This window comes from Lithobates pipiens, unplaced genomic scaffold, assembly GCF_037356315.1.
Source record: "Lithobates pipiens isolate NorthernLeopardFrog02 unplaced genomic scaffold, aLitPip1_a1.2 Scaffold_166, whole genome shotgun sequence".
NCBI classification, from domain to species: Eukaryota; Metazoa; Chordata; class Amphibia; order Anura; family Ranidae; genus Lithobates; species Lithobates pipiens.
Genome location: NW_027507752.1, coordinates 2,055,152 through 2,078,916, shown reverse-complemented (window position 1 = coordinate 2,078,916; position 23,765 = coordinate 2,055,152). Strand labels below are relative to the sequence as shown.

Genomic DNA, 23,765 nt, shown 5'->3' with positions numbered 1-23,765 from the left:
CCGTCAGAGTTTATTCTAACAGAAAAAACGGTCGTGTGTACGCGGCATAAGAGTTATAAGAAATTAGAATGTAGTTCAGCCCATATAACCAAAATATCAAATGTCGGTGGTCAAGATTCAGATTGTAAGGAATACAAATTCTGCAATGTGGAGTGAAGATAACTATAATTATATAGCCAGAGACATCATATTATATTCTTCTTTATTTTAAGGGACCTTCTGGGGTCACTGGTGAGACTGGAGCAGTGGGAATACCTGGAAGCGAAGTGAGGATTCAACAAACTTTATTAGTATATGTAGAGATGCATACTAACTAGACCAATTTCACTGATGCCTCTGCTTTCAAATACTAGGGGGAACCTGGTGAGAAGGGACAACCTGGAAAACAAGGGGTATCAGGACAAGTGGTAAGGAGCACAATATTGCCACACACACACACACGCACACACACACACATATATATATATAGTGCCTTGCGAAAGTATTCGGCCCCCTTGAACTTTTCAACCTTTTGCCACATTTCAGGCTTCAAACATAAAGATATAAAAATTCAATTTTTTGTGAAGAATCACCAACAAGTGGGACACAATTGTGAAGTGGAACGAAATCTATTGGATTTTTGAAACTTTTTTAACTAATAAAAAAATGAAAAGTGGGGCGTGAAATGATTCGGCCCCCTTGCGTTAATACTTTGTAGAGCCACCTTTTGCTGCGATTACAGCTGCAAGTCGCTTGGGGTATGTCTCTATCAGTTTTGCACATCGAGAGACTGAAATTCTTGCCCGTTCTTCCTTGCAAAACAGCTCGAGCTCAGTGAGGTTGGATGGAGAGCGTTTGTGAACAGCAGTTTTCAGCTCTTTCCACAGATTCTCGATTGGATTCAGGTCTGGACTTTGACTTGGCCATTCTAACACCTGGATACGTTTATTTGTGAACCATTCCTTTGTAGATTTTGCTGTAGGTTTGGGATCATTGTCTTGTTGGAAGATAAATCTCCGTCCCAGTTTCAGGTCTTTTGCAGACTCCAACAGGTTTTCATCCAGAATGGTCCTGTATTTGGCTGCATCCATCTTCCCCTCAATTTTAACCATCTTCCCTGTCCCTGCTGAAGAAAAGCAGGCCCAAACCATGATGCTGCCACCACCATGTGTGACAGTGGGGATGGTGTGTTGAGGGTGATGAGCTGTGTTGCTTTTATGCCAAACATATTGTTTTGCATTGTGGGCAAAAAGTTTGATTTTGGTTTCATCTGACCAGAGCACCTTCTTCCACATGTTTGGTGTGTCTCCCAGGTGGCTTGTGGCAAACTTTAGACAAGACTTTTTATGGATATCGTTGAGAAATGGCTTTCTTCTTGCCACTCTTCCATAAAGGGCAGATTTGTGCAGTGTACGACTGATTGTTGTCCTATGGACAGACTCTCCCACCTCAGCTGTAGTTCTCTGCAGTTCATCCAGAGTGATCATGGGCCTCTTGGCTGCATCTCTGATCAGTCTTCTCCTTGTCTGAGCTGAAAGTTTAGAGGGACTGCCAGGTCTTGGTAGATTTGCAGTGGTCTGATACTCCTTCCATTTCAAAATGATCGCTTGCACAGTGCTCTTTGGGATGTTTAAAGCTTGGGAAATCTTTTTGTATCCAAATCTGTCTTTAAACTTCTCCACAACAGTATTACGGACCTGCCTGGTGTGTTCCTTGGTCTTCATGATGCTCTCTGCGCTTTCAACAGAACCCTGAGACTATCACAGAGCAGGTGCATTTATACAGAGACTTGATTACACACAGGTGGATTCTATTTATCACCATCAGTCATTTAGGACAACATTGGATCATTCAGAGATCCTCGCTGAACTTCTGGAGTCAGTTTGCTGCACTGAAAGTAAAGGGGCCGAAAAATTTTGCACGCACCACTTTTCAGTTTTTTATTTGCTAAAAAAGTTTAAAATATCCAATAGATTTCATTCCACTTCACAATTGTGTCCCACTTGTTGGTGATTCTTCACAAAAAATTTTAATTTTATATTTTTATGTTTGAAGCCTGAAATGTGGCAAAAGGTTGAAAAGTTCAAGGGGGCCAAATACTTTCGCAAGGCACTGTATATAGTGGGGAAAATAGTTATTTGATCCCCTGCAGATTTTGTAAGTCTGCCCACTTACTTATCTTTCCTTCCATGATATGAAGTCATTATATTACATATAACTTCATTTCTAAACTTGTTTGTTTTGGTTTCATTTTATGTATGGATTGTTATTGACATCTGGTGAAAATTTCATGTCAATAGCTCCTTTAGAAATCTATTTACATAGAAAAATATTGACGTGTTCAATACTTATTTTACCGTGTGTGTGTGTGTGTGTGTGTGTGTGTGTGTGTGTGTATATATATATATATATAAATTAAAAGAGAGGGAACATGTAAATATCTGTATCTATTTCCCAGGGGCCTATGGGAAATCCAGGTACAGAAGGGAAACCAGGACAGAAAGGAGTAAAGGTAATTTTATTATTATTATTATATAATAATTATTATATTTATATTTAATTATAATTATATATTATTATTTTATGAAAATGTTCTCCATAAATGTGTTCTGTGAAATTACCAAAAAACAACTAGTATTAACAGAATGCATAGTGGTTTTAAAGCTGACTTCCAGAAAAGTTAAAGAATACCTGTGCATGGCTTTAAATATATTTCCTTTAGGCTGGGTTCACACTGCTGCGGGGGGAGATCCGGATGTGATTCGCACCGCAAATCACATCCGATCTCCGTAGCGATGCGAGTACAGCCATACAGATAGTATGGCTGAATTCGCATCGCTCCCGCAGCAAACTCGCACGGGACCCTTTTTTTGGTCCGCAACGGAATCGGATCGCATGGGGGTTCACACCATGCGATCCGATTCCTGTGCGAGTCGGCAGATCGCACTGCGATATGCGGACGGATCTGGGGGTGTCATTAACATATCATTGACACTCCCAGCCGTCCGCATAGGGCAGTGTGAACTGCCGGCGGGAGTAATGCGATGCGGGAAAACGCCGCGGATTCGCGGCGTTCCCGCATCGCAGCGGTGTGAACCTGGCCTTAATTTTAAAGTCTGGGTCAGACAAAATATTTTTTCTCTCTTCATATTTTCATGTAAAACCAGCAGCTGAAGCTGTAGTCTCCTGTTCACATTTTTTCCTGTCTGTTCTCATTTTTTTTTATTGAAAGAAGCCTGCCGTACACAGAGCTCAATAACACAAGCTGAAATAGACAAAATTGAATGATTGAAACAGTTGATTTTTCCACTCCCTCTTGCCGCTTTCAGTTAGCTATGTCCACAGTTCAATCAGAGAGAGAAGGTCTGAAGGGATAGAGCTTCTGTTGTGCTCTCTGCTTAGAGAACCCCTAATGCTGTGCTAATGATACACCCACTACAGGACTGACTTTTAATATTAATATATAATACACATTTAATACAAAATGTTTATTATATATTAATAATAAGTCACATCTAAAATATCATTTTAAAAATGGTATGGTTTAAAGTTATTGTACGTTAAAAAAACTATTCTTGTCATTTTCAACATTCATATGCATTTATACATACCCATACCAGCACAGAAAATTGTATCATTTAACGGTTCTATAGCTATAATATGTAAGCCACTATTTTAGGCCTAAAGTTGAAGCAAACTCTTACATATCCCATGAAGTGAGCAGCTTCCGATGATACACAGGGATGAAACAAATCTCCCTACATAAGTTTTACATGAATATCTGCTGTCTTCAGCTTTATATATCTTTTAAAGAGAAGTATCGTTTTTTTTTTTTTTTTTGATTCATACTTACCTCGGTAGATGGAGCATCAGACCGATGCTGCTGTCCCCTGATGTCTTTGCACTGAGAACTGAGCCAGCGAACATTGCAGATGGCTCGGTTCTTATAGATCCCCAAGAGGAAAGCTGCTGACTGTCAGCCAGCGTCTCTCCTCTCTGATCCTCCACGCTTACTGGAGAGCTGAGCTGTGGAGGGACGGGGAGAGGCCGTCTCAATGTCTGAGACACTGAGGCTGCCATCAATCAAGGCAGCTGGCAGATCCAGACTTGGAAGTCGGGATGACGTGCTGCCTCGACTGATGGCAGAGACAGCAGACTTCAGTCCACTGAAAATGGGTCACTCGAGTGACCCATAGGAGAAACCCAGCCTAAAAAGCTCAGGCTGGACTTCTTCTTTTAGAAAGTTCAGATCGTCTTAGGAGATTTTCTCTTCCTGTTCAACACTGGAGTGAAGCCTGGGCATACAGCCAAGACAGCTGATTGGAGGAAAGGCACACACCCCCTCTCCTCATAGGTAGAAACTTTCAGAGCTGTTCCTTGAATCATTCAGGGCTGTGCTAATCTAATTTATAGCATCCTCCCCAACACAAAACTTAGGCTGCTTTTATCTCCTGTGACTGAGAACTTGACAGGAGTTATCAGGCTGATAACAGAAGAACGGAGCAGGAGACAGCTACGGGACAAAGTGCTTTGAAGAGAGATAAGAAAACACTGCAGATATATGTGCCCAGTTTAAATTTGAATCGGATTTAAAAAAAAGGTTTATTGTGACTCTGTGATTTGCCTTTGCGGGGCAAAGCAACGTATTCACTTTTATAGCAGCTCCACCAGAACATGCTCCACTTCCTTCAATACTCACCTCAGCTGCTGGGAGCAAAGAGAAATACCAGGTACTCCTGTCTCTCCCTCCCATGTAACTGTGCTGGTTCTTGGTTGCACAGGTGCCCAGCGCTGTCACATAGGAATGGGAAGAAAGTTCTCAGTCCTGTGTAAGCAATGACTAGGATTAAATTGTAGCTAAAACAGCAATTCTTCTCATTGTTTAACTGTGGAGTGAAAGAGATATTAAGCCCTTGTACACACGGTCGGATATTCCGACAGAAAATGTCCGATCGGACCGTGTTGTCGGATAATCCGACCGTGTGTGGGCTCCATCGGACTGTTTTCGTCTGAATATCCGACCGACAAAGTTTTAGAGCTGGGCTATAAAATTCTCCGACAACGTGATCCGATCGGACTTTGTCCCATCGTTTGTAGTGAATTCCGATCGGACAAAGTGCCACGCATGCTCAGATCAAATTCCTACACCAAAACTATTGGCTACTAGCCTGAACGTAGTCCCGTCGTAACGAAATTACGTCATCACGTTACGAACGATCGGATTTTCCGACAACTTTGTCCGACCGTGTGTATGCAACACAAGTTTCGGACCAAATCCATCGGACAAAATCCGCCGGATTTTGTTGTCAGAATGTCCGACCCGAGTGTACAAGGGTGAATATAAGCAACTGTAGGAACATTCACAAATGCATAGGCATAGCAGAGGTTCACAGGATGACTCATTGGAGTTAATGGGCAAGAATTCAGCTTTATGTAGGAAACAAATACTGAAGAAGCTCATAGATTATACAACATTCTTTCTTACCATCACAGGTGGAAGGGAAGAAAATTGATTGAAACCCTCCTGCAAACCTGTTGTGAGAGGAATACAGGAGATAGAATTGCTGACCTTCTTTAGAAAATGAGATAGGAGATGATCACTCTGGTTCCCAATCCCTGTTCTGCTATTTTCTATATGCGTTTTGGTACTTATTATTAAAAATTAATTTTTATTATGTATTTTATAGATGTCTGTATGTCTTGAAGAAGCTGTAAAAGCGAAACTAGTCGAAATACTTCACCGCGTCTATCAGCCATTGATTGTGTTTTATGTTTAATTGAATTTTCTAATAAATATTTAAAGATTTTTTATATCTTTGTCTATTAAATCTGCATTACCTTTTGTGCACCGCAATAGTCCACCTGCTCTGCTTTTTTTCTTGATGCCCCTCTGATTGGGAACCAGAGTGATCATCTCCTATCTCATATAATCTGGATGATGGTGCACTACACTTTATTAGTATAATTTATGTTTTTTTTTAACTCAGCCCTTTGTTACTATTACTTCTTTAGAAAATACCAATAGTCTGGTTGTCAGGCATCCCTTTGTTCAGCAGGGACCAGCAGAGATTTGAGCCATCCATGGGTAACCTAATTGTACTGAAGTTGATTCATCAATTGACTTCAGTACAACTAGCCTATTGTTATATTATAGTCAGGTCACCTTGAGGCGAGGTGACAGATGCACACCGTAGGGATCAGGAGTGCACCGCAAGGTTGTGGACCTTAAGGCTGACTGCTGCAGATGGAGACAGATCCCACCGAGGTTGAAGCGTAAGATTCCCTGGGGCGCGGAGTCTAAGAGCCAGCAGGTGTTCACCAGAGCCTCTAGTGGTGAGGATGGACTTGGCTGCAACTGGCTCCAGGTCGCGACCCCCAGGGTCCCCCAGCTCACACCCACAGTAGGCAACAGGAGGATAGGGATAGTGAGGGATAAAGCCAAGGTCGGGGCCACAAGCAGACAGGAATACTCAGGGACAGGCCAATAGGTCAAGATCACAGGCAAACAGGGATAGTCAAGGACACGCCAAAGTCGGTAACGGAAAACCAGACGAGCACACGGCAGGTAACAGGAAGCTAAACACACAAAGGAACACACAAAGGTTGATCAGCAGGGTTGGCCTGCAGTGCACAGGTTAATATAGAGTTCTCTGATAGGAGCTAGGGTGGAGTCATGCCAGAGGATGGATTACAAAAGCAGTCAGGTGAGGGTCGGCTGGTCTCTAGAGATGAACACATGGAAACCGGTAAGCAGACAAACTCTATTGCATAACCATGACAATTATTAGATGATTGTTATTAGGTGGAAGGAAAGAATGTTGTATAATGTATGGGCTGCTTGAGTATCTTGAACAGGTATGTAGCTCAGTAAAGCCACACAGATGTTAGAGTTCCTCATTTATATAATTGTCCTTAGTCAGTGATTCAAAGTCATGTTTTATATTGAATAGCTATGCAACCATATGAATCTGGAATCCTGCCATTTGTTCTTACAGGGTGAGAAAGGCAAAGATGGTCGACCCGGCTCTACTGGCAGTACGGGCAGGAAGGTAACTTTATAACGGGTACAGAGGAAAGCATAGCTCTTAGGATGGACAGTAACACATAAGGTCCTTATTGTATTGTAAAGACAGGTTGCATGTATCAGTGATATTATATCTGAATTTTAAAGAATAAATCTACCTTTTAACTATGTTGTCTTTTGGCGCGTACACACGATAAAATTGTCCGGCGTACTTAGTCCACCGAAACGCATTTCACCGGACAATCCGATCGTGTGTGAGCTTCAGCGGACTTTCTCAGCGTAAAGTCCGGTGGACTTAGAAAGTATTTTTGCAGTCCAATCTTTCCACAGGACTTGGGTTTCAGCGGACAATACGTTAGTCAGTATGCTAGTCCCGCGGACTAAGAATGACGCATGCTCAGAAGCAAATACGAAAAGGAAGCTATTGGCTACTGGCTATTGAACTTCCTTTTTCTAGTCCTGTCGTATGTGCTGTACATCATCGAGCTAGCAAACGCCGGACTTTCTGTGTGTCCGTGTGTGGCCAAGTCCTTTCGGTAGAAAGTCCGCCGGATTATCCACCGGATTGTTTGCTGGACTAAGAACGCCGGACAATTCGATCGTGTGTACATGGCATTTGACTCACTTTTCATCAGACATAGGCACATTTTTTAAAGTATTTTAGCATGCGATTTTGCTTATTAGAAAAAAAACATTGTTCTACCTGCTCATTGTATTTACAGCCCACTCTTTCTCCACCATATGCAAATGAAAGAAAAATTATTTTAAAGTGAGCCAGACGCAACAGGGCTTATGCATGAATCTGAATTTTCAGCCTTAAATTATAACTGTGAAATGTAAAATGTATATTTTACCTCCTGTTGAACCACTTTCAGCCCCGGACTATTTTGCTGGCCAAAGACCAGAGCACTTTTTGCGATTCGGCACTGCGTCGCTTTAACTGACAATTGCGCAGTCGTGCAACGTGGCTCCCAAACAAAATTGATGTCCTTTTATTATGAGTACAGGGTGAGGGACAAAGCTTTGAGTAGAACAACCAGAACTTTAACTTGTTCAGTTAGGCTTTGACAAAAAAAAATTTAAGCTAATTGGTTTCTATGCAAAGCTGCACCAGATTTTACACTCGCCAGTGTTAGTAAATCAACCCCAGTGCATCCACACATTTGACTACCCTAAATATATGGGTAATTGCAGATTAAGCAACGTTTACTATACATTGATTGCACGTGACTTTCCACGATCACAAATATATTTAAGACTTCTTTAAATGTTGAACCTGATTTATTATTTAATGGCTTTAGGGCAAAAGAGGAAAAGCAGGATCCAGACCACCACGTGGAACTCATGGACCCAAGGTAGGAAAAACTAAACATTTAAGTTGTACCCTTTAGGACCTAATTAATAAGACAGAGGAAACCACTGGTATGCAGGTATCCTATACACATTACATCACCACCCAATCACCCCAGAAATGTTGGATTCAGGAAACTAATGTCTATAGACACCATGGGGTTTATTTACTAAAGGCAAATCCACTGTCCACTACAAGTGCACTTGAAAGTGCACTCGCTGTAGATTTGAGGGGGAAATGCAAGGAAAATAATAAACCACATTTTTGCTTGCACGTGATTGGACATCATTCGTACTGGTACCAGGTCCCTACCCAGGATCCTTGTGACAGCACTAATATATGGTCTGATACTATTTTCTATTTATGAATAAAATTCTGTACTTATGCTTATTTGGACTTCACTTTCAGGGAAGTAAAGGAAGACAGGGTCCAGATGGACCTCCAGGACCAAGAGGACCCTATGTGAGTGTTTGCATTGTCAGCCACATTGATTGAACATTAGTTTTCTCAGAGCTTTCAACTACCCATGTATTTTCCAGGGTATTCCAGGACTCAAGGGACAAAAAGGGGAGCCAGGTCCAAAAGGGTTGAAGGTAAGAGACTAATAAATTAACATTTACTAAGCAGAATACATTGGATTGCTTAGTTCATGGTAATAGTAATTAGAGATGAGAAGCACCTTTGTCAAACATGACCTCTAGATAAGGTGTTGTCTAGCTATGAAACCTCTATAGCTAGAACAACAATTATTTAAACAATCTCTTAAAATCTCTTCAAAACTGCCTATCCAATTTAATTTCTACCCAATATAGTTGTTTAACCAACTCTTAATCCACTTTTAATCACCACCTACTTTCCTATCATATCTACTTGTATGTACTGAACTTCCACCTATAAGACTATAGCTTTTGTCAGACAAGATGGTATTCTCCTGTGTACTGTGCTTATACATGTTTTCTTTAATGTCTGTTATTTTTAACTCTTGGCTTAATGATGACATGTTATAACAGTAAGTATAAGCAAGATATGTCATTTTTATTTCCAATAGTTTTTATAAAAATGTTAGGAAAATGGACAGAGAACATACAAGCAAAATACCCACACTTACAGCATACTCCCACAAGCAATAGATACATACAAGAGAAAAGGGAACATCATACATTCACGTATGTTCACAGGTACATAACAGTAATGCACATGAACAGAACAAACAGCCAAAGAATGAGGCATCTCGACCATTCAAATAACCATGATGATATCATCAAAAAGTGAGAAATTCCATGTATTAGATGATCATTTTCCTAGCTGCGAACAATTGCATCTATGGCCAGTGACAGAGAAGTCCACTAAGCACGACAGGTGCCCATCCCCTGTCTAAAGGACTGCGTCTCACCCCCCAACCGCTGATGCCAAACAAAACCTCACAGCTAAGATATTTTATTGCATTACTTTTTGTACTGATCTCACCAAAAATATTGTCATCTACTCACATATGTCAATTGGACTGGTGTCTGGCAGTTACCAATGTGTCTATTCTACAGGGTGATTTGGGCTTGGATGGACCGTTTGGGCCAAAAGGAGAAGAAGGCCAGAAGGTTAGAAGATGTTTTTACCACTTATAATGTAGATTTTAGTCATATTTCTGCATCTCAACCTTATGTTCTTAGCTTTCATCTTTTAGGGAAAACAAGGTCTTCCCGGGCACAGTGGACCTCCAGGAGAGAAAGGTGACGAGGTACATAATTTCGTTTGCTAATACTAGAAGCAGGATAAACAAATGCAGCACAGATATAGATTTCATTGTTGCCTCTAAACCAGGGGCCCCCAAACTCTCTAATCAAAGGGCCAGTTTACTGTCCTTCAATCTTTAGGGGGGCCCATCGTTGATAACAGTGGGAGGAATAGTGCCCCGACCTAGTGCATTACCATAAATAGAGCTTTATTGAAAACAGAACACATAGCAAAAAGGCTACTCACAAACGAGTATTGATAAAAGGCATAATCAATACAATTGGATCCATCGCACCGAACATCGACACATTCAGATCTGATGTCAGATAGATTGATTGATGAATACCTCAACGTAAACGGCTGATGCGTTTCTGGGGAGAACCCCTTTCCTCAGTGCCAGGCATCGCGGGCGCCCCGGACAGGTAAGTGTTCTTATTTTAAAAGTCAGCAGCTACAGTATTTGTAGCTGCTGACTTACAAAAAAAAATAGGTGGAACTCCGCTTTAAAGAATTTCTTGGGAGTTTTTTTACTCTCCTCCACTATGTGCCATTCGTGTTCTATTTTAGCTGCCCTGTTTGCACACTTACATTTTCTGTTGCATTCTTTGTAAAGTTGGAATGCTGATGATGATCCCTCAGCCTTGTATTTTTTGAAGGCCTTCCCCTTTGCTTTTAAATGCATTTTTAAAGGTTGAAAGTGTCATGACCAAAAAATATCTGACAAGCAACTCCCGATCAGCACTCTCAGCCAATGGCTAAAATTGCTGACCAGAGTGTTCTGGCGGGGGGGCCATCCCCGTCAGAACACAATAGCTCAGCAGGGTTCTAATATTGGATTGTTAGTACAGCGGCTCCAACCTGAGCTGTCAGGTTTTTTTTTTTTTTTCGTTTCAAATATTTTATTGAAAAGTCAAGCAGGGTACAATAAAATAAGCAAAACAATTTACAATAAGAATAGTGACGGAAGATAATCAGGTACGCTGTTACCTAAGCATTGCAAGAGTGAATAAATCTGAACAATCTCAAGATAGGCCCCTGGTTCCTACATGCGTGAGGTAGGATAAGGTTAAAACAATTAAAGGGGGGGCCAGACAAGAGTAGGCCAACGAATTCCGATGAGAAAAAATCAGTAAACAATCATTTTTATACCAACAATCATTGCTCAGGGTAATAGCGAAGAAAAGTAGTTTTGCTTGAGGTATTTTACCATATATAGAAAAGAAAGTAAGGAGGAAAAGGTGTAGAAAAGAGAAAAGGAAAGAAAAAGAAAGAAGGAGATAGGGACACAAGGAAAAAGGAAAAGGATGTGAGAGGGTAGAGGAGAGGAGGAAAGGGGGAAAAGTATGGTCGGAAGGCCCATAGGAACCACGGACCACGAATCATTGACCGTTCTGAATTAAGGGGCCATAAGGCGAGTATCGAAGTCTTTCGGTAGGAAATGGTCCACCCAAGGTTGCCATATTTTAGTAAACAATGGGATCCTGTCTAACGTTATTGCTTCTATCTTCGCATGTATCATTGCCTGTGTGATTCTGTGTTTGGTTTCAGCTATATTTAAGGTAGGCGTCCTCCAGGCTCTCGCAATCGTTTGCTTAGCTGCAGTTATTACTTGGAGGGAAAGTCAAATTTGAGCTTTAGTGAAATTCCGTGGCAACCAATTCAGCAAGGCCACTGTTGGATCAGGAGTCACGGGGCGTCGTAACAGTGTAGTTAATATGTGAAAGATTGAGGACCAAAAATTTGCCACAATGGAACAAGTCCACCAAATGTGGAGGTGGGTACCCCGGTCCTTGCAACCTCTAAAACAATCGGGCGAATAGTTAGGCACATATTTGGAGATTCTGGAGGGGACTAGATACCACCGCATCAGGACCTTGTTTGTTTGTTTTTCAATGAAAAAAAACTGGTAGTGTGTACTAGGCTGAAGACCAAAAGACTTACTTTGATGCCAATAGCTGGGGAATCTGCCAAACTTGCCTGAGGATGCTGGCAGGATATACACCCTCAGGTGACCCTGTTTTTTTTTTCTTCTAGGAAAAGTAAAAGGCCTTCACCATACTTTTAATTCTCCATAAGTGTTTAGCTGACAATTTAACTTTTTTTCCATAGGATTTTGGCTTGACTGATGATAAGGACTTTCTGGCCTGATATATTCAAATAATTGACTTCTGTTGTCACTCTTCTTATTATACCCAACATGTGTAATCCAGCTAAAATGTTGTAAGGGTATTTAAAGGGTTCTGAGTTGTCTGACAGCAGAAAACCTCTCTTGCATTTATTACATTTCTATGTCTAAAAAGTGATAGCTGGAAATCCCTAGATCCTTTCAAGAATTACAATACTTCCTGGTAGAGAAATATGAATCAAGCATACCCTTTGTACAAACTGGTTAATGAAGCCCATGGTTCTCCATGTAAGTTTAATAGGATTTGGTCTCCCTGGCTGGGAATGTAAAACACAATGTTGGAATAAGTTTCCTTTTTCTGTGTATTAGATTTTAAATCCTCGTGATGTTATGTATGAAATTGAATATGACAGAAGAAGAATAGTCATTAATGTTTCATGAGAATACCTTTTTTTTTTTGGTCACAATAGAGACAGTGCACTGGATGTTGTGGAGATTTTCTGTGGCAGTTGTCCTAAAATATGGTCATCTTTTTGTGCATAGTATTGTTGATCCTATTTGCTGTGTGTACACAATTCCATTGCCATTGTGAGCCACCATTAAGTTGTAGTACTGAATGGAGAGGGTTGGATACTTCTAAGCCTAGTACACCATGGATGCTCAACCTGTGGCCCTCTAGCTGTTGTGGAACTACAAGTCCCATCGTGCCTCTGCCTTTGGGAGTCATGCTTGTAACTGTCAGCGGCTTGCAATGCCTCATGGGACTTGTAGCTGCGCAATAGCTTGAGGGCAACAGGTTGGGCATACATGTAGTACACACTACTATTTTTTTTTTTTCGTTCCACCCAGCAGGTTAAAGAGGAAGTTAAGGCACATAAAAAAAAAATGCAACCTGCAAGGCAAAGGCATAATGAGCTAGTATGCATAGCATACTAGCTCATTATGAATAACTTACCTGAGAACGAAGCCCCCGAATCGGTCCTCCGTCTTCATGTTCGCCGCTGCCATGTATCCCGGAGTGACTTCTGGGTCACGCTGCTCCGGCGCTGTGATTCGCCGGAGCCGCGATGACGTCACTCCTGCGCATGCGCACGGGAGCCGACACGAGCAGCATGCGCCGTAGACAGCGGTGGCTGTCTTTTTGTTAATATCTCTTAAACCGTGTAGGTTTAGGAGATATTTCTTGGACCTACAGGTGAGCCTTAATCTAGGCTAAGGGTTTACAACCACTTTAAACAAAAAAAACTCAACTCAAACTATGCTCTAGTGTTCTACACGTGGGCTGAATGTCTCTCAACTTCAAGCCCCTTGTGTACTAAGCTTTAATCTGTTTGCGTTTCTGCTATTGTTATATTCTCTTAGAAAAAAAATGAAATGCCCCTTTAGGAAAATAAATAAATTAAAGCTCCTAAATTTTATTTTCTGCCAGGGAGTTATTGGGCCTCCAGGACCCCAGGGACTTCCTGGGCCACAAGGTCTTCCAGTAAGTAAAGAAAGCAATCTTCTTCCTGTATAAGACGCATATCAAATATTCTCATATTTGTAGCCATTTAAGCTAAATTCAGTGTTTTATCTCTTTTATGTTTAGGGTCCTGAAGGCAGTGAGGTGAGGCATGAACCACCATGTTCCTCTCCTATTTTACCAATGTATTGTGTATAAATTTATGATATCTGCTTTTGAAATTGCAGGGTCCAAAAGGATTCCAAGGACCTGAGGGAGCTCCAGGCCCACCTGGACCACCAGTAAGCAGAACTTGTGGAAGGGTTACAGCCAGGGCCGGACTGGGAATAAAAACCAGCCCCGGAAAAAATTTCATACCAGCCCCACAGCATTATTATACCAGCCCAACAGCATAACGTCATTATTTCCATGTTCATGAAAGCAAAAACCATACATTTTAAAGCACATTTGATAAAGAGTGTATTATATATAGATATGAAATCACACAGGGCTTATATATATATATATATGCATGCAAATTCCAGTTAAAAGTGGTAAGTGGTCAATCATCCTGGGGGGAACTCAGAACGTGGGGGGGGACCACCTTCCGCAGAAAGAATACACTAAGGTAAGGGGGGGTGGGTTACTAATATAAACCCTTTATATCAGTGCCCCCCTACATTATCGTATTAACTCCCCCCTTACATCAGTCACCCCCCCCCCCCTTCAGACTGGCCTGGCGGGGCTTTCACTGACCTCCTCTCAGGTGCACTGTGCAGGGCTCAGTCAGTCGGCTCCAGCTTGGTGGCTCTGGTTTTATCCTATAGTCTCCTCTCCACAGTCCACACAAGTCTGACTTCTCCCATGACCCCCATCCTGGCGGCACTCCCACTCTTGACTCCTCTCCAGAATCCCTCAGAGACTGCAGACATGATACAGGAGATGGTCAGAGACTGCAGACTTGATGCAAGAGCTCAATGCAGCCTCGCCAGTGCCCATCAATGCAGCCTCATTTTGCCCACCAAATACAGCTTTACTCTGCCCGTGAATGTAGTCTCACTGTGCCCACAAATGCGGCTTCACTGTGCCCACCATTGCAGTCTCATTGTGCCCACCAATGCAGCCTCACTGTGCCCATCAAATGCAGCTTTACTGTGCCATGATTGCAGTCTCACTGTGCCCATGTATGTAGCCTCACTATGCCCATGAATGCAGCCCCTCCTGTGCCCCATAGGATAGTGCCGTGTCGTGTACTGCGCATGCGCAGTACGGATGACAAGCAGTTCGCAAAAATATCCGAAGATGAGCGGCGCTCCGATTACTGCGCATGTGCGAGATCAGGGATACGGGCGGACCATTAGACGCACAGTGTCCCGGAAGAGGATACCTGTGGGCTTCACATGCCCACAGGCAAAATGACAACCGTCAGCATACACTTTTATAACTTAGTTTTTGTGGCGAAAACGGACTGCAGAATTATTTTTAAAATGATCAAGTGAGTTATATCTTTACATATATTAATCATTGTCATGATGCAAAAAAAAAAAAAAGAGACAGTGGAACCCCGCTCTAAAAAAAAAACAATTTACTTTACAATCCCTTTAAGGAAAAGGTGTTATGCCTGACTGCAAACATTTCTTAACTATCTCAGAGTGACCAGAGAGTCCAGTCCTCATCATCATACAATGGAGAAGCCCACCTTCTAAACTTTTAACCATGTTAAGACAGACATTGTTCAGATTTAGTACATCTGCCAAGATGTCTGCCTACACAGCTTCCAAGCCCCTCAGAACGAAAAGGACTAAGTAGCATTTTTCCATGCTGGAAGTTCCAGAAAAAGGCATCTAAAAAAAAAAAAGCAAGCTGCAATTTTTTAAATCAGTTTTTAAGTTTTACTATGTGAATGGGGACACGTAACAATAATCAAATGGGTATTATCCCAGTTTGGCTGCAAAAATGAAAATGCCCTTTAACGAATGCTGGACCTACTCAGAGGATGCCAGAATATGTAAAATTGTCCATTTTACCAGCAAACGACACAGCTCTTTAGTACCTGCATCATCCAGACCCCTGTGTCATTTCTGCAACTAGCACAACAGTTTACTGGTTACTGAAAATGCTTATTTTGCATATCCATTAACCATTATATGTGACTACCATTGACTGTAGCAATTAATCAAATGGACTTCAATTGACAAACATAGGCTATCAAATTTTCTCTTTTATATATTCCTTTATATAAGGCCATGAATTATTTTATTTTCAGGGTCCCCCAGGAGCACCTGGTCCCCCAGGGTCATCGCTGAGTTTGACTACACAGAGTATAAGGGTAAGTGATAAGAAAATTGGTGTTGAGTTTTTCAGTGTACAAAATAAGCGCTTTTCATGATGAACTTCATGTCACACTTTCCAGTTAAAGTATATCTAGTAGTAGATAAAGTATACCTCAAGCCAAAAAATTTTTTCTCATTCGTTCAATTTCTCATTCGTTGTTCGACACAACACTCCATTATTCAGAACCATAGGGTTATATCGCCCCCTACAGGAGTAGGACACTAGGCAGAAAAAAGACTTGGCTATGCCTATGGGCAGTCCTAGGTGATATACACCCCCCCCCCTCTGCTATAGGCCTTCAGTCAGTGGCGTAACTAGAACCTTCAGGGCCCCGATGCAAGAAACCATGGAGGGGCCCCCCCCCCCGACCTCCGGACAGGGCTCTTTTCTCCGAGCCCGATGGTGGAACACCAGGGCCTGGTCCCAAGTGGGTGGCTGCCCTATAAAGGAACCGATTTCTCCATTTCCCCCGCTTCTCCTCCTCTCCCACCCATAGGCATTCAGCGGCTGCAGGAGGAAAATTCACATATGCACACACATATAAACCAGTGGCAGCTGATGCTCAAAATTTTTAGGGGGACGCAAGCAAACTGAAAAATGCAGAAAAAAACATAAATTACAGCCATTGTGCCCATCAATTGCAGCCACTGTACCATCAAACGCCACCACTGTGCCATCAAATGTCATCACTGTGCCCATCAAACTCTGCCGCTGTGCCATCAAACTCTGCCGCTGTGCCATCAAATGCTGCCACTGTGCCCATCAAATGCTGCCACTGTGCCCATCAAGCTCTACCACTGTGCCCATCAAGCTCTGCCACTGTGGCCATCAAATGGCGCCACTGTGCACAACAATGGTTGATCAGCACTGTTGGCTTGCAGTGCACAGGTTAATATAGGGTTCCCTGATAGGGCCTGGGGTGGAGCCATGCTTAGAGGAGAGGTTATAAAAACCACCAGGTGGAAGTGGCTGGCCTCTTATGCCGCGTACACACGATCGAATTGTATGACGTACTTAGTCCATTGAAACACATTTCAACGGACAATCCGCTCGTGTGTGGGCTTCAGCTGACTTTTTCAGCGTGCAGTCCGGAGTACTAAGAATTTCGGTGTGCACAACAATCTTTCCGTCGTACTTTGGTTTCAGCGGACAATACGGTCGTCAGTATGCTAGTCCGACGGATTTACAGGGCGGAAGCGCTCTGTCTTGTAAAACTAGTGTTCATATTGAAGCTAGCATATTCGTCATGCTGCTAATTTTGTGATCTTTTAATATAGCACATTCTTTTCTTCTTCATAATGCAAGAAAAGTGAAGTTGCTTTGCTGCTTATATTCACACAGAGTTATCACAAATGTCTTTATTCATCCTCATCCTATGATTAATATTCCAATTCGAAACCCAGAAACGAGCGGACCAGAAGCGCCTAACAACAGGTACCAACTGATCCACGCGTACCGAAAGACAGATACAAACCTCACAGGCAGACTGCGCCGCAGAAAACGGACGAATTAAGCTGAAGTCTGAAAAGCGCGAATCATCTCTAACCAAACTTCCACTAACGCAAAGTCAGCAGAAGGAGCCCAAAGGGTGCTTTGCTGTGTCTTGGACTTCCTATTTCTAGTCCCGTCGTACGTGCTGTACGTCATCGCGCAAGCTTTCGTCGGACTGTTTGTGTATCCGTGTGTGGCCAAGTCCGTTCAGTAGAAAGTACGCCGGATTGTCCGTAGGATTGTATGACGGACTAAGTCCGTCATACAATTCGATCGTGTGTACGCGGCATTAGTCTGAACACATGAGGGAAGGTAAGCAAACAGAGGAAGATCACTGCATAACCATGACAGTTGGCAGCCCTGACAGTAGCCAGCATCCTCCAGTGGGCAGAACGCCTTGTTTCGGCCCTCTCCACCGTATGCATTCTAGGAGTGGAAAAATGGCACAAATGGCAGGTGGTTGCCTCAGTTGGCTAGTGTTGGTTCACGGGGTGGTGCCTGCACCAGGACATGTTTCATCAGATATATCTCCGATGGGGCACTCCCGAGGTAGACCTGTTTGACATCTGCCTCCACCGGTGTGGTCGCTTCTACCGCCGTGGGATCTACTCTTGGTGCTTTCAGTTCTACAGGAGCTTCCCGTTGGAAATATTCAGGCGGTTCCTCTGCTTGCTCTGTGCCAGGTGGCTTTTTGTTTGCTATCACCTCTGCTCTCAGAGTGTCGGAACTGTAGGCGTTACCATGTCATACTTCTTACCTGGTGATCCACAAAGTTTAAGTGGTTATTCGCCCTTGTCCGTGGCTCCCTCCTCTGATTCCTTTTGACTAAGGACGTTGCATTGCCTTCCCTGTGTCCCAGGTCAAAATGTCCTAAGGGATTTACCTTACATGCTCTGGATGTGTTCAGGCAATTTGGGTGTATTTGGCAGTCACATGGTCGTTTCGGAGATCAGACTCACTGTGATCACAGACGGGTAAAAAAAAGGGGTGTCTGCTTCTTCTGCAACCTCTCTAGATGGATCAGACAGACGAGGACTCTGGTCTATTCTATCAGGGGTTGAGTTTCTTATTTCTCTCTTACGGCGCATTCTATTTTGCTGCTTGTTGCTTCCTGGGCCTTCCATTATCAGGCGTCAGCTGCGCTGGTTTGCAAGGCGGCCACTTGGTCGTCGGTGTACACTTTCACAAAATTCTACAATGTGGATTTGCTGGCATCTGAGGATGATTTTTTTTTTGGCCACAAGGTGTTGCAGGCTGCTTTTTAGTGGTGCTGTTCCCTCTTGAAGGGGTATTGTTCTGGTTGGGCTCCAGTTTGTTTCTGCGTTGAGCTCCTGTTACCTGGTTGGCTCTTGTGTTAGCCTTGGGATTTTTCGTTTTCCCACCCCTTATGCTTGGCACTACATTGGGACGTCCCTATGGTTCTGAATAATGGAGCTCTGTGTCTGTCAATGAACGAATGAGAAAATATATATTTGTGACTTACCATAAAATCCATTTCTCTGAGTTCATTGACAGACACAGCACCCACCCCTCTAAGGAGTTTGGATGCTTCCGACACTACTTGTTACTAAACTGAAGGCCTATAGCAGAAAGGGGGTGTTATACCCATAGGTGTAGCCAAGTCTTTTTCCTGCCTAGTGTCCTACTCCTGTAATATAAGAGTAGGACACTAGGGGTGATATAACCCTATGGTTCTGAATAATGGAGCCCTGTGTCTGTCAATGAACTCAGAGAAACGCATTTTACGGTAAGTCAATAATCCTATTTTTTTTCTTGTTCGTGTTTATGTCCCCTGACTTTCTAAGAAAAAGATACAAAGGTGACTGCTTTCTGTGGTTCCCAGAATTAGTGCGGGGACACAGTTGGCAGTAAAACCATGAGAAAATTTCTTACCTTTTCCCACTGTATTCAAAACTAAAAAAAAAAAATGTAAAAAGAATAAGCTTTGGCTTTAGATACTTTTCAAAACTCAGAAGCAAGCTCTTTTTTGTCACTCACTAGCGGTTGTTCCCCCATTCGGCATCATGGAAGGACATTGCTCCATGGGATCTTATTCACCATTTGGAAGAAGACTTGAAGCTCTTGGCTAGCCCACCTAATGGAACTAAGGAAAATCCAGCAAGCACGTGTAAAGAACTGCAGCTTGTCCATCCTGAACTGGCAGATGGTAGGGTATTCTGAGACAGTACTGCAATTGAATATAAAATATCTTGTTACAGCCCCCTGGTATGTAGTCAAGAATGGGGCATATTCTTTATGGCATTGACGCTTTCAGTACTGATAGAAATGTTTTAGGGATCACTAATGGTGTGTTTTTTTTTTATCCTGACTGCCAGGTTATTATTACATTGACCCTAACCATGGCAGTCCTCAGGATTCTTTTTTGGTATTCTGCAACTTTACTGCCGGTGGTGAGACCTGTGTGCCCCCTCTGGAAAGTCAGGTAATTCATAATGGGAACACAACACCATACAATTTATTGTACAGCTTTAAAGAGGAACTGCAGCCTGCTTACATAATTTGTTATAAAAACATCTTTGCCATTCTGAAGCTTCCCTTCAACCACTTTGCATATTATCTTATATATACTATGATTCTGTACTTGCCAAATATGCTGCAGAAATCTCCCTCCACTGAGTCTGGCTGCAACCATTTTAACTGTGGGCAGCTGAAGCTGCTGCCTGTTCACTTCCTTGATTTACACCGAAGCACGCCTCCAGCTCTGCAGCTTTCATTGGCCCTCTTTTATGGCGCATCCCCCTCCCTTCCTGGCAAACTCTCAGGAGATTAAGTGAGGGAACTGTGCACAATGTCATAAGCCTAGGCTTTTTATCAGACAAGAAACAGGAAGTGGGCTGTATACGGTATTTACTGACAGATAAAAAAAACATTTTACTATCCAAAGTTAAAACAAGGGCAGAAGATTTAATAGATGAAAAGTTGAAAAAATTACTGACGTTCCACTTTAAGGTTAACCAGTTCTGCTTTTATGGTTTGTAGATAATGGCAAAGGCCTGGCTTCGGACCTACTCATTGCAAGAAGGATTCCAGTGGTTCAGCATGCTTCCTGGGGGCTTTCCGGTAAGAGCAGAGCTATATCTAAGATCATGTGATGCAAGGAAAGGGTTGAAAACTAGGCCACATCAAAAACATTGTTATTGTAGATTAATTTTTCAGTTCAATAGGCTAGTCCTATAGCCACTAGTGATGGCCGAACGGTTCGCCCGGCGGTCGTTTCGCGGCAAATTTCGGACGTTCGCGGTCCGCTCGTTCGCTCGCCTATTGGCGTCGTTCGCCCCGGCGGACTTACGTGTTTAATGTGTAAAAGAACTTTGACCTATGATGACACATCCATCATGGGGTACAGGACAGCCAATTGAGACATGACAGCACATGGACACTTGGACATTCCCCCTAACCTATAAATACACCCGATCCGGTGGCCATTTTACATTCTTTCTTCTGTCACTATAGGGAAAGGTTGCTGTGTGGAGTAGGGAGAGATAAATCGCTAGCTATTTGGTACACAAAAGTTCTTTTCAGGACTGGTATAGGTGTTAGGTGTATATAGGTTTGCTGTGCTACTGATTGTTGCAGCAGCCTGAGTGTCTTTTGTCAGTTTAGAGAAAGGGATAGGACGGTGTGTGCTACAGGGAGAGTCAGTTTAGTCGTCATCATCATCATCATCATTAGCTGTTACTATCAGGTCCACAAAAGAGCTATTCCAGTAACCACTGATTGTTCCAGTCTACTCTTTTTTGCCACTTTGTATAGGGACAGGAAGGAAGCAGTGTTGTCAGGCAGTGAGGGTCAGTTTAAACAGTTGCTGTTACTATTAGTTCCACAAAGGTTCTTTTCAGGACTGGTATCAGTGGTATGGTAATAGGCTTGTACACGTATAATATTCTTTCTTCCAAATATAGAAAGAATATTATACTTGACTGCTGCCCTTCTGCTGCAGTCTGCTAATCATTCACAACTCACTTGTTCCACAAAGCTCTTTATCAGGACTGGTAACTTGGTCTGTGTAGGGTGCTACAGTACATAGGGTTGAGTGCGGTACAGTCTGCTGTTCTGTAAGGACCGCTATCGGTCCACAATAGATAGGGTTGAGGTGCACCACTGCTGACCGCTGCCCTATACTGCAGCAGTCCTTCATTGGTATAGGGACTGAAGTACAGTCTGCTAATCACTAACACACAACCTGCTTGGTCCACAAAAGTTCTTATAAGGACTGGTAACTTGGTCTAGGGTGCTACAGTACATAGGGTTGAGTGAGGTACAGTCTGCTATTCTATAAGGACTGTTATCGGTCCACAATACATAGGGTTGAGGTGCACTACTGCTGACTGCTGCCCTATACTGCAGCAGTCCTTCATTGGTATAGGGACTGACGTACAGTCTGCTAATCACTAACACACAACCTGCTTGGTCCACAAGAGTTCTTATAAGGACTGGTAACTTGGTCTAGGGTGCTACAGTACATAGGGTTGAGTGAGGTACAGTCTGCTATTCTATAAGGACTGTTATCGGTCCACAATACATAGGGTTGAGGTGCACTACCTTCTTTCTTCATTTGGCTCACTTCCTTGTCCCAAAAAAGCACACCGTACTATATGCCCCTACCCTCCTCTTTGAAGAGGTTGAGCGGTGTCATATTTCTACTGGGGCTGCTTATGATATCCCTGTGCTGACTTCCTCCTGGGGGTTCTTATTATGAGGGTATCACACAATCCCTGTGCTGTGCTGACTTCCTCCTGGGGGTTCTTATTATGAGGGGATCACACCATCCCTGTGCTGTGCTGAGTTTCTCCTGGGCCTGCTTATTATGAGGGGATCACACCATCCCTGTGCTGTGCTGACTTCCTCCTGGGGCTGCTTACGGTGCTGCTGTCAGTGCTGTATATCACGGTGCTGGTGTGAGTGCTTAATGTCACGGTGCTGCTGTCAGTACTGTATATCACGGTGCTGATGTCAGTGCTTAATGTCACGCTTCTGATGTCAGTACTCTCTATCACGGTGATGCTGTCAGTGCTGTATATCACTGTGCTGATGTCAGTGCTGTATGTCACGCTTCTGATGTCAGTGCTCTCTATCACGGTGCTGCTGTCAGTGCTGTATATCACGGTGCTGATGTCAGTGCTGTATGTCACGCTGCTGATGTGAGTGCTCTCTATCATGGTGCTGCTGTCAGTGCTGTATATCACGGTGCTGATGTCAGTGCTGTATGTCACGCTTCTGATGTCAGTGCCCTCTATCACGGTGCTGCTGTCAGTGCTGTATATCACTGTGCTGATGTCAGTGCTTAATGTCACGCTTCTGATGTCAGTACTCTCTATCACGGTGTTGCTGTCAATGCTGTATGTCACGGTGCTGGTGTTAATGCTTTATGTCACGCTGCTGATGTCAGTGCTGTATGTCACGCTGCTGATGTCAGTGCCCTCTATCACGGTGCTGTTGTCAGATGACTCTATCACGGTGCATGTGTCATTGCTGTATGTCACGCTGCTGGTGATCATCTCCTGCACCCTCTTCTTTGCCTACCCTGGTCCCTGACCTTCCCTCTCCTCCATTGCCTTCATGCGCTCCACAGTCCTGAATTGTCAGAACAATTTCCCATATAAAAAAAGAATGCTTGTAGTTATCGATCCCAGATTCACCTCATACATGTATTATGTCATTGGCCATGTGGTGGGACTATGTTTGCCCAGCTAATAATTATCTTGTGGCTGCAAATTTGACCTAAAAGGTTTGCGAAGTTCGCCTCTCATTGAAGTCAATGGGGCCCGCGGCGAACGTTCGGTTTCGCGAACGGTCGGGCTCATTCGCGGTCCGCGTTCGCGAAACGTCCCATCGGAAGTTCGGACCATCACTAATAGCCACAGGCCTTGCACTCATTATTGACCTCAGGCCTCTCTTAAACATGCATTAGTGGGGCTGATTTACATAGATTCCCGGGAAGTACTGGGTGCTCTACATGTAATGGCGCCCATTTCGGGCAATTAAGAGTTCAACTAGGTGAACATGTGAATGAAAATTTGTGCTATTAGCGGCGAACATGTCTTAGTAAATTCGGAATTGGCACTAATTGGCGATTTCACAGATCTGCAAGTGCCAATTTTTACCAAGTTATTATATAGCACTGCATTGAAACCATGATCCATGTATGTGAAGAAAACATTTTTTTGTGAGATGTGCTCTACCTCGTGTGCATCTATTGATGTATATTGCAATTAGTATTCCTAGTTTTTTTTTTCTTCTTTTGCTAGCGAATGCAGTAATGAATGAG

General features: G+C 43.1%; 1 protein-coding gene across 1 annotated transcript in view; it reads left to right on the top strand.

The window, feature by feature from the left end:
* LOC143986493 (uncharacterized) overlaps window positions 1-23,765 on the top strand; it is a 195,210-nt gene that overhangs the window by 166,506 nt on the left and 4,939 nt on the right. Inside the window, exons 51-66 of the mRNA XM_077484835.1 lie at window positions 213-266; window positions 354-407; window positions 2,438-2,491; window positions 6,975-7,028; window positions 8,305-8,358; window positions 8,763-8,816; window positions 8,894-8,947; window positions 9,896-9,949; window positions 10,036-10,089; window positions 13,640-13,693; window positions 13,799-13,816; window positions 13,900-13,953; window positions 15,918-15,980; window positions 19,478-19,643; window positions 19,813-19,919; window positions 20,477-20,557. Coding sequence (XP_077340961.1) covers window positions 213-266; window positions 354-407; window positions 2,438-2,491; window positions 6,975-7,028; window positions 8,305-8,358; window positions 8,763-8,816; window positions 8,894-8,947; window positions 9,896-9,949; window positions 10,036-10,089; window positions 13,640-13,693; window positions 13,799-13,816; window positions 13,900-13,953; window positions 15,918-15,980; window positions 19,478-19,643; window positions 19,813-19,919; window positions 20,477-20,557 — 1,029 coding nt within the window. The remainder of the gene's footprint in view (window positions 1-212; window positions 267-353; window positions 408-2,437; window positions 2,492-6,974; window positions 7,029-8,304; window positions 8,359-8,762; window positions 8,817-8,893; window positions 8,948-9,895; window positions 9,950-10,035; window positions 10,090-13,639; window positions 13,694-13,798; window positions 13,817-13,899; window positions 13,954-15,917; window positions 15,981-19,477; window positions 19,644-19,812; window positions 19,920-20,476; window positions 20,558-23,765) is intronic.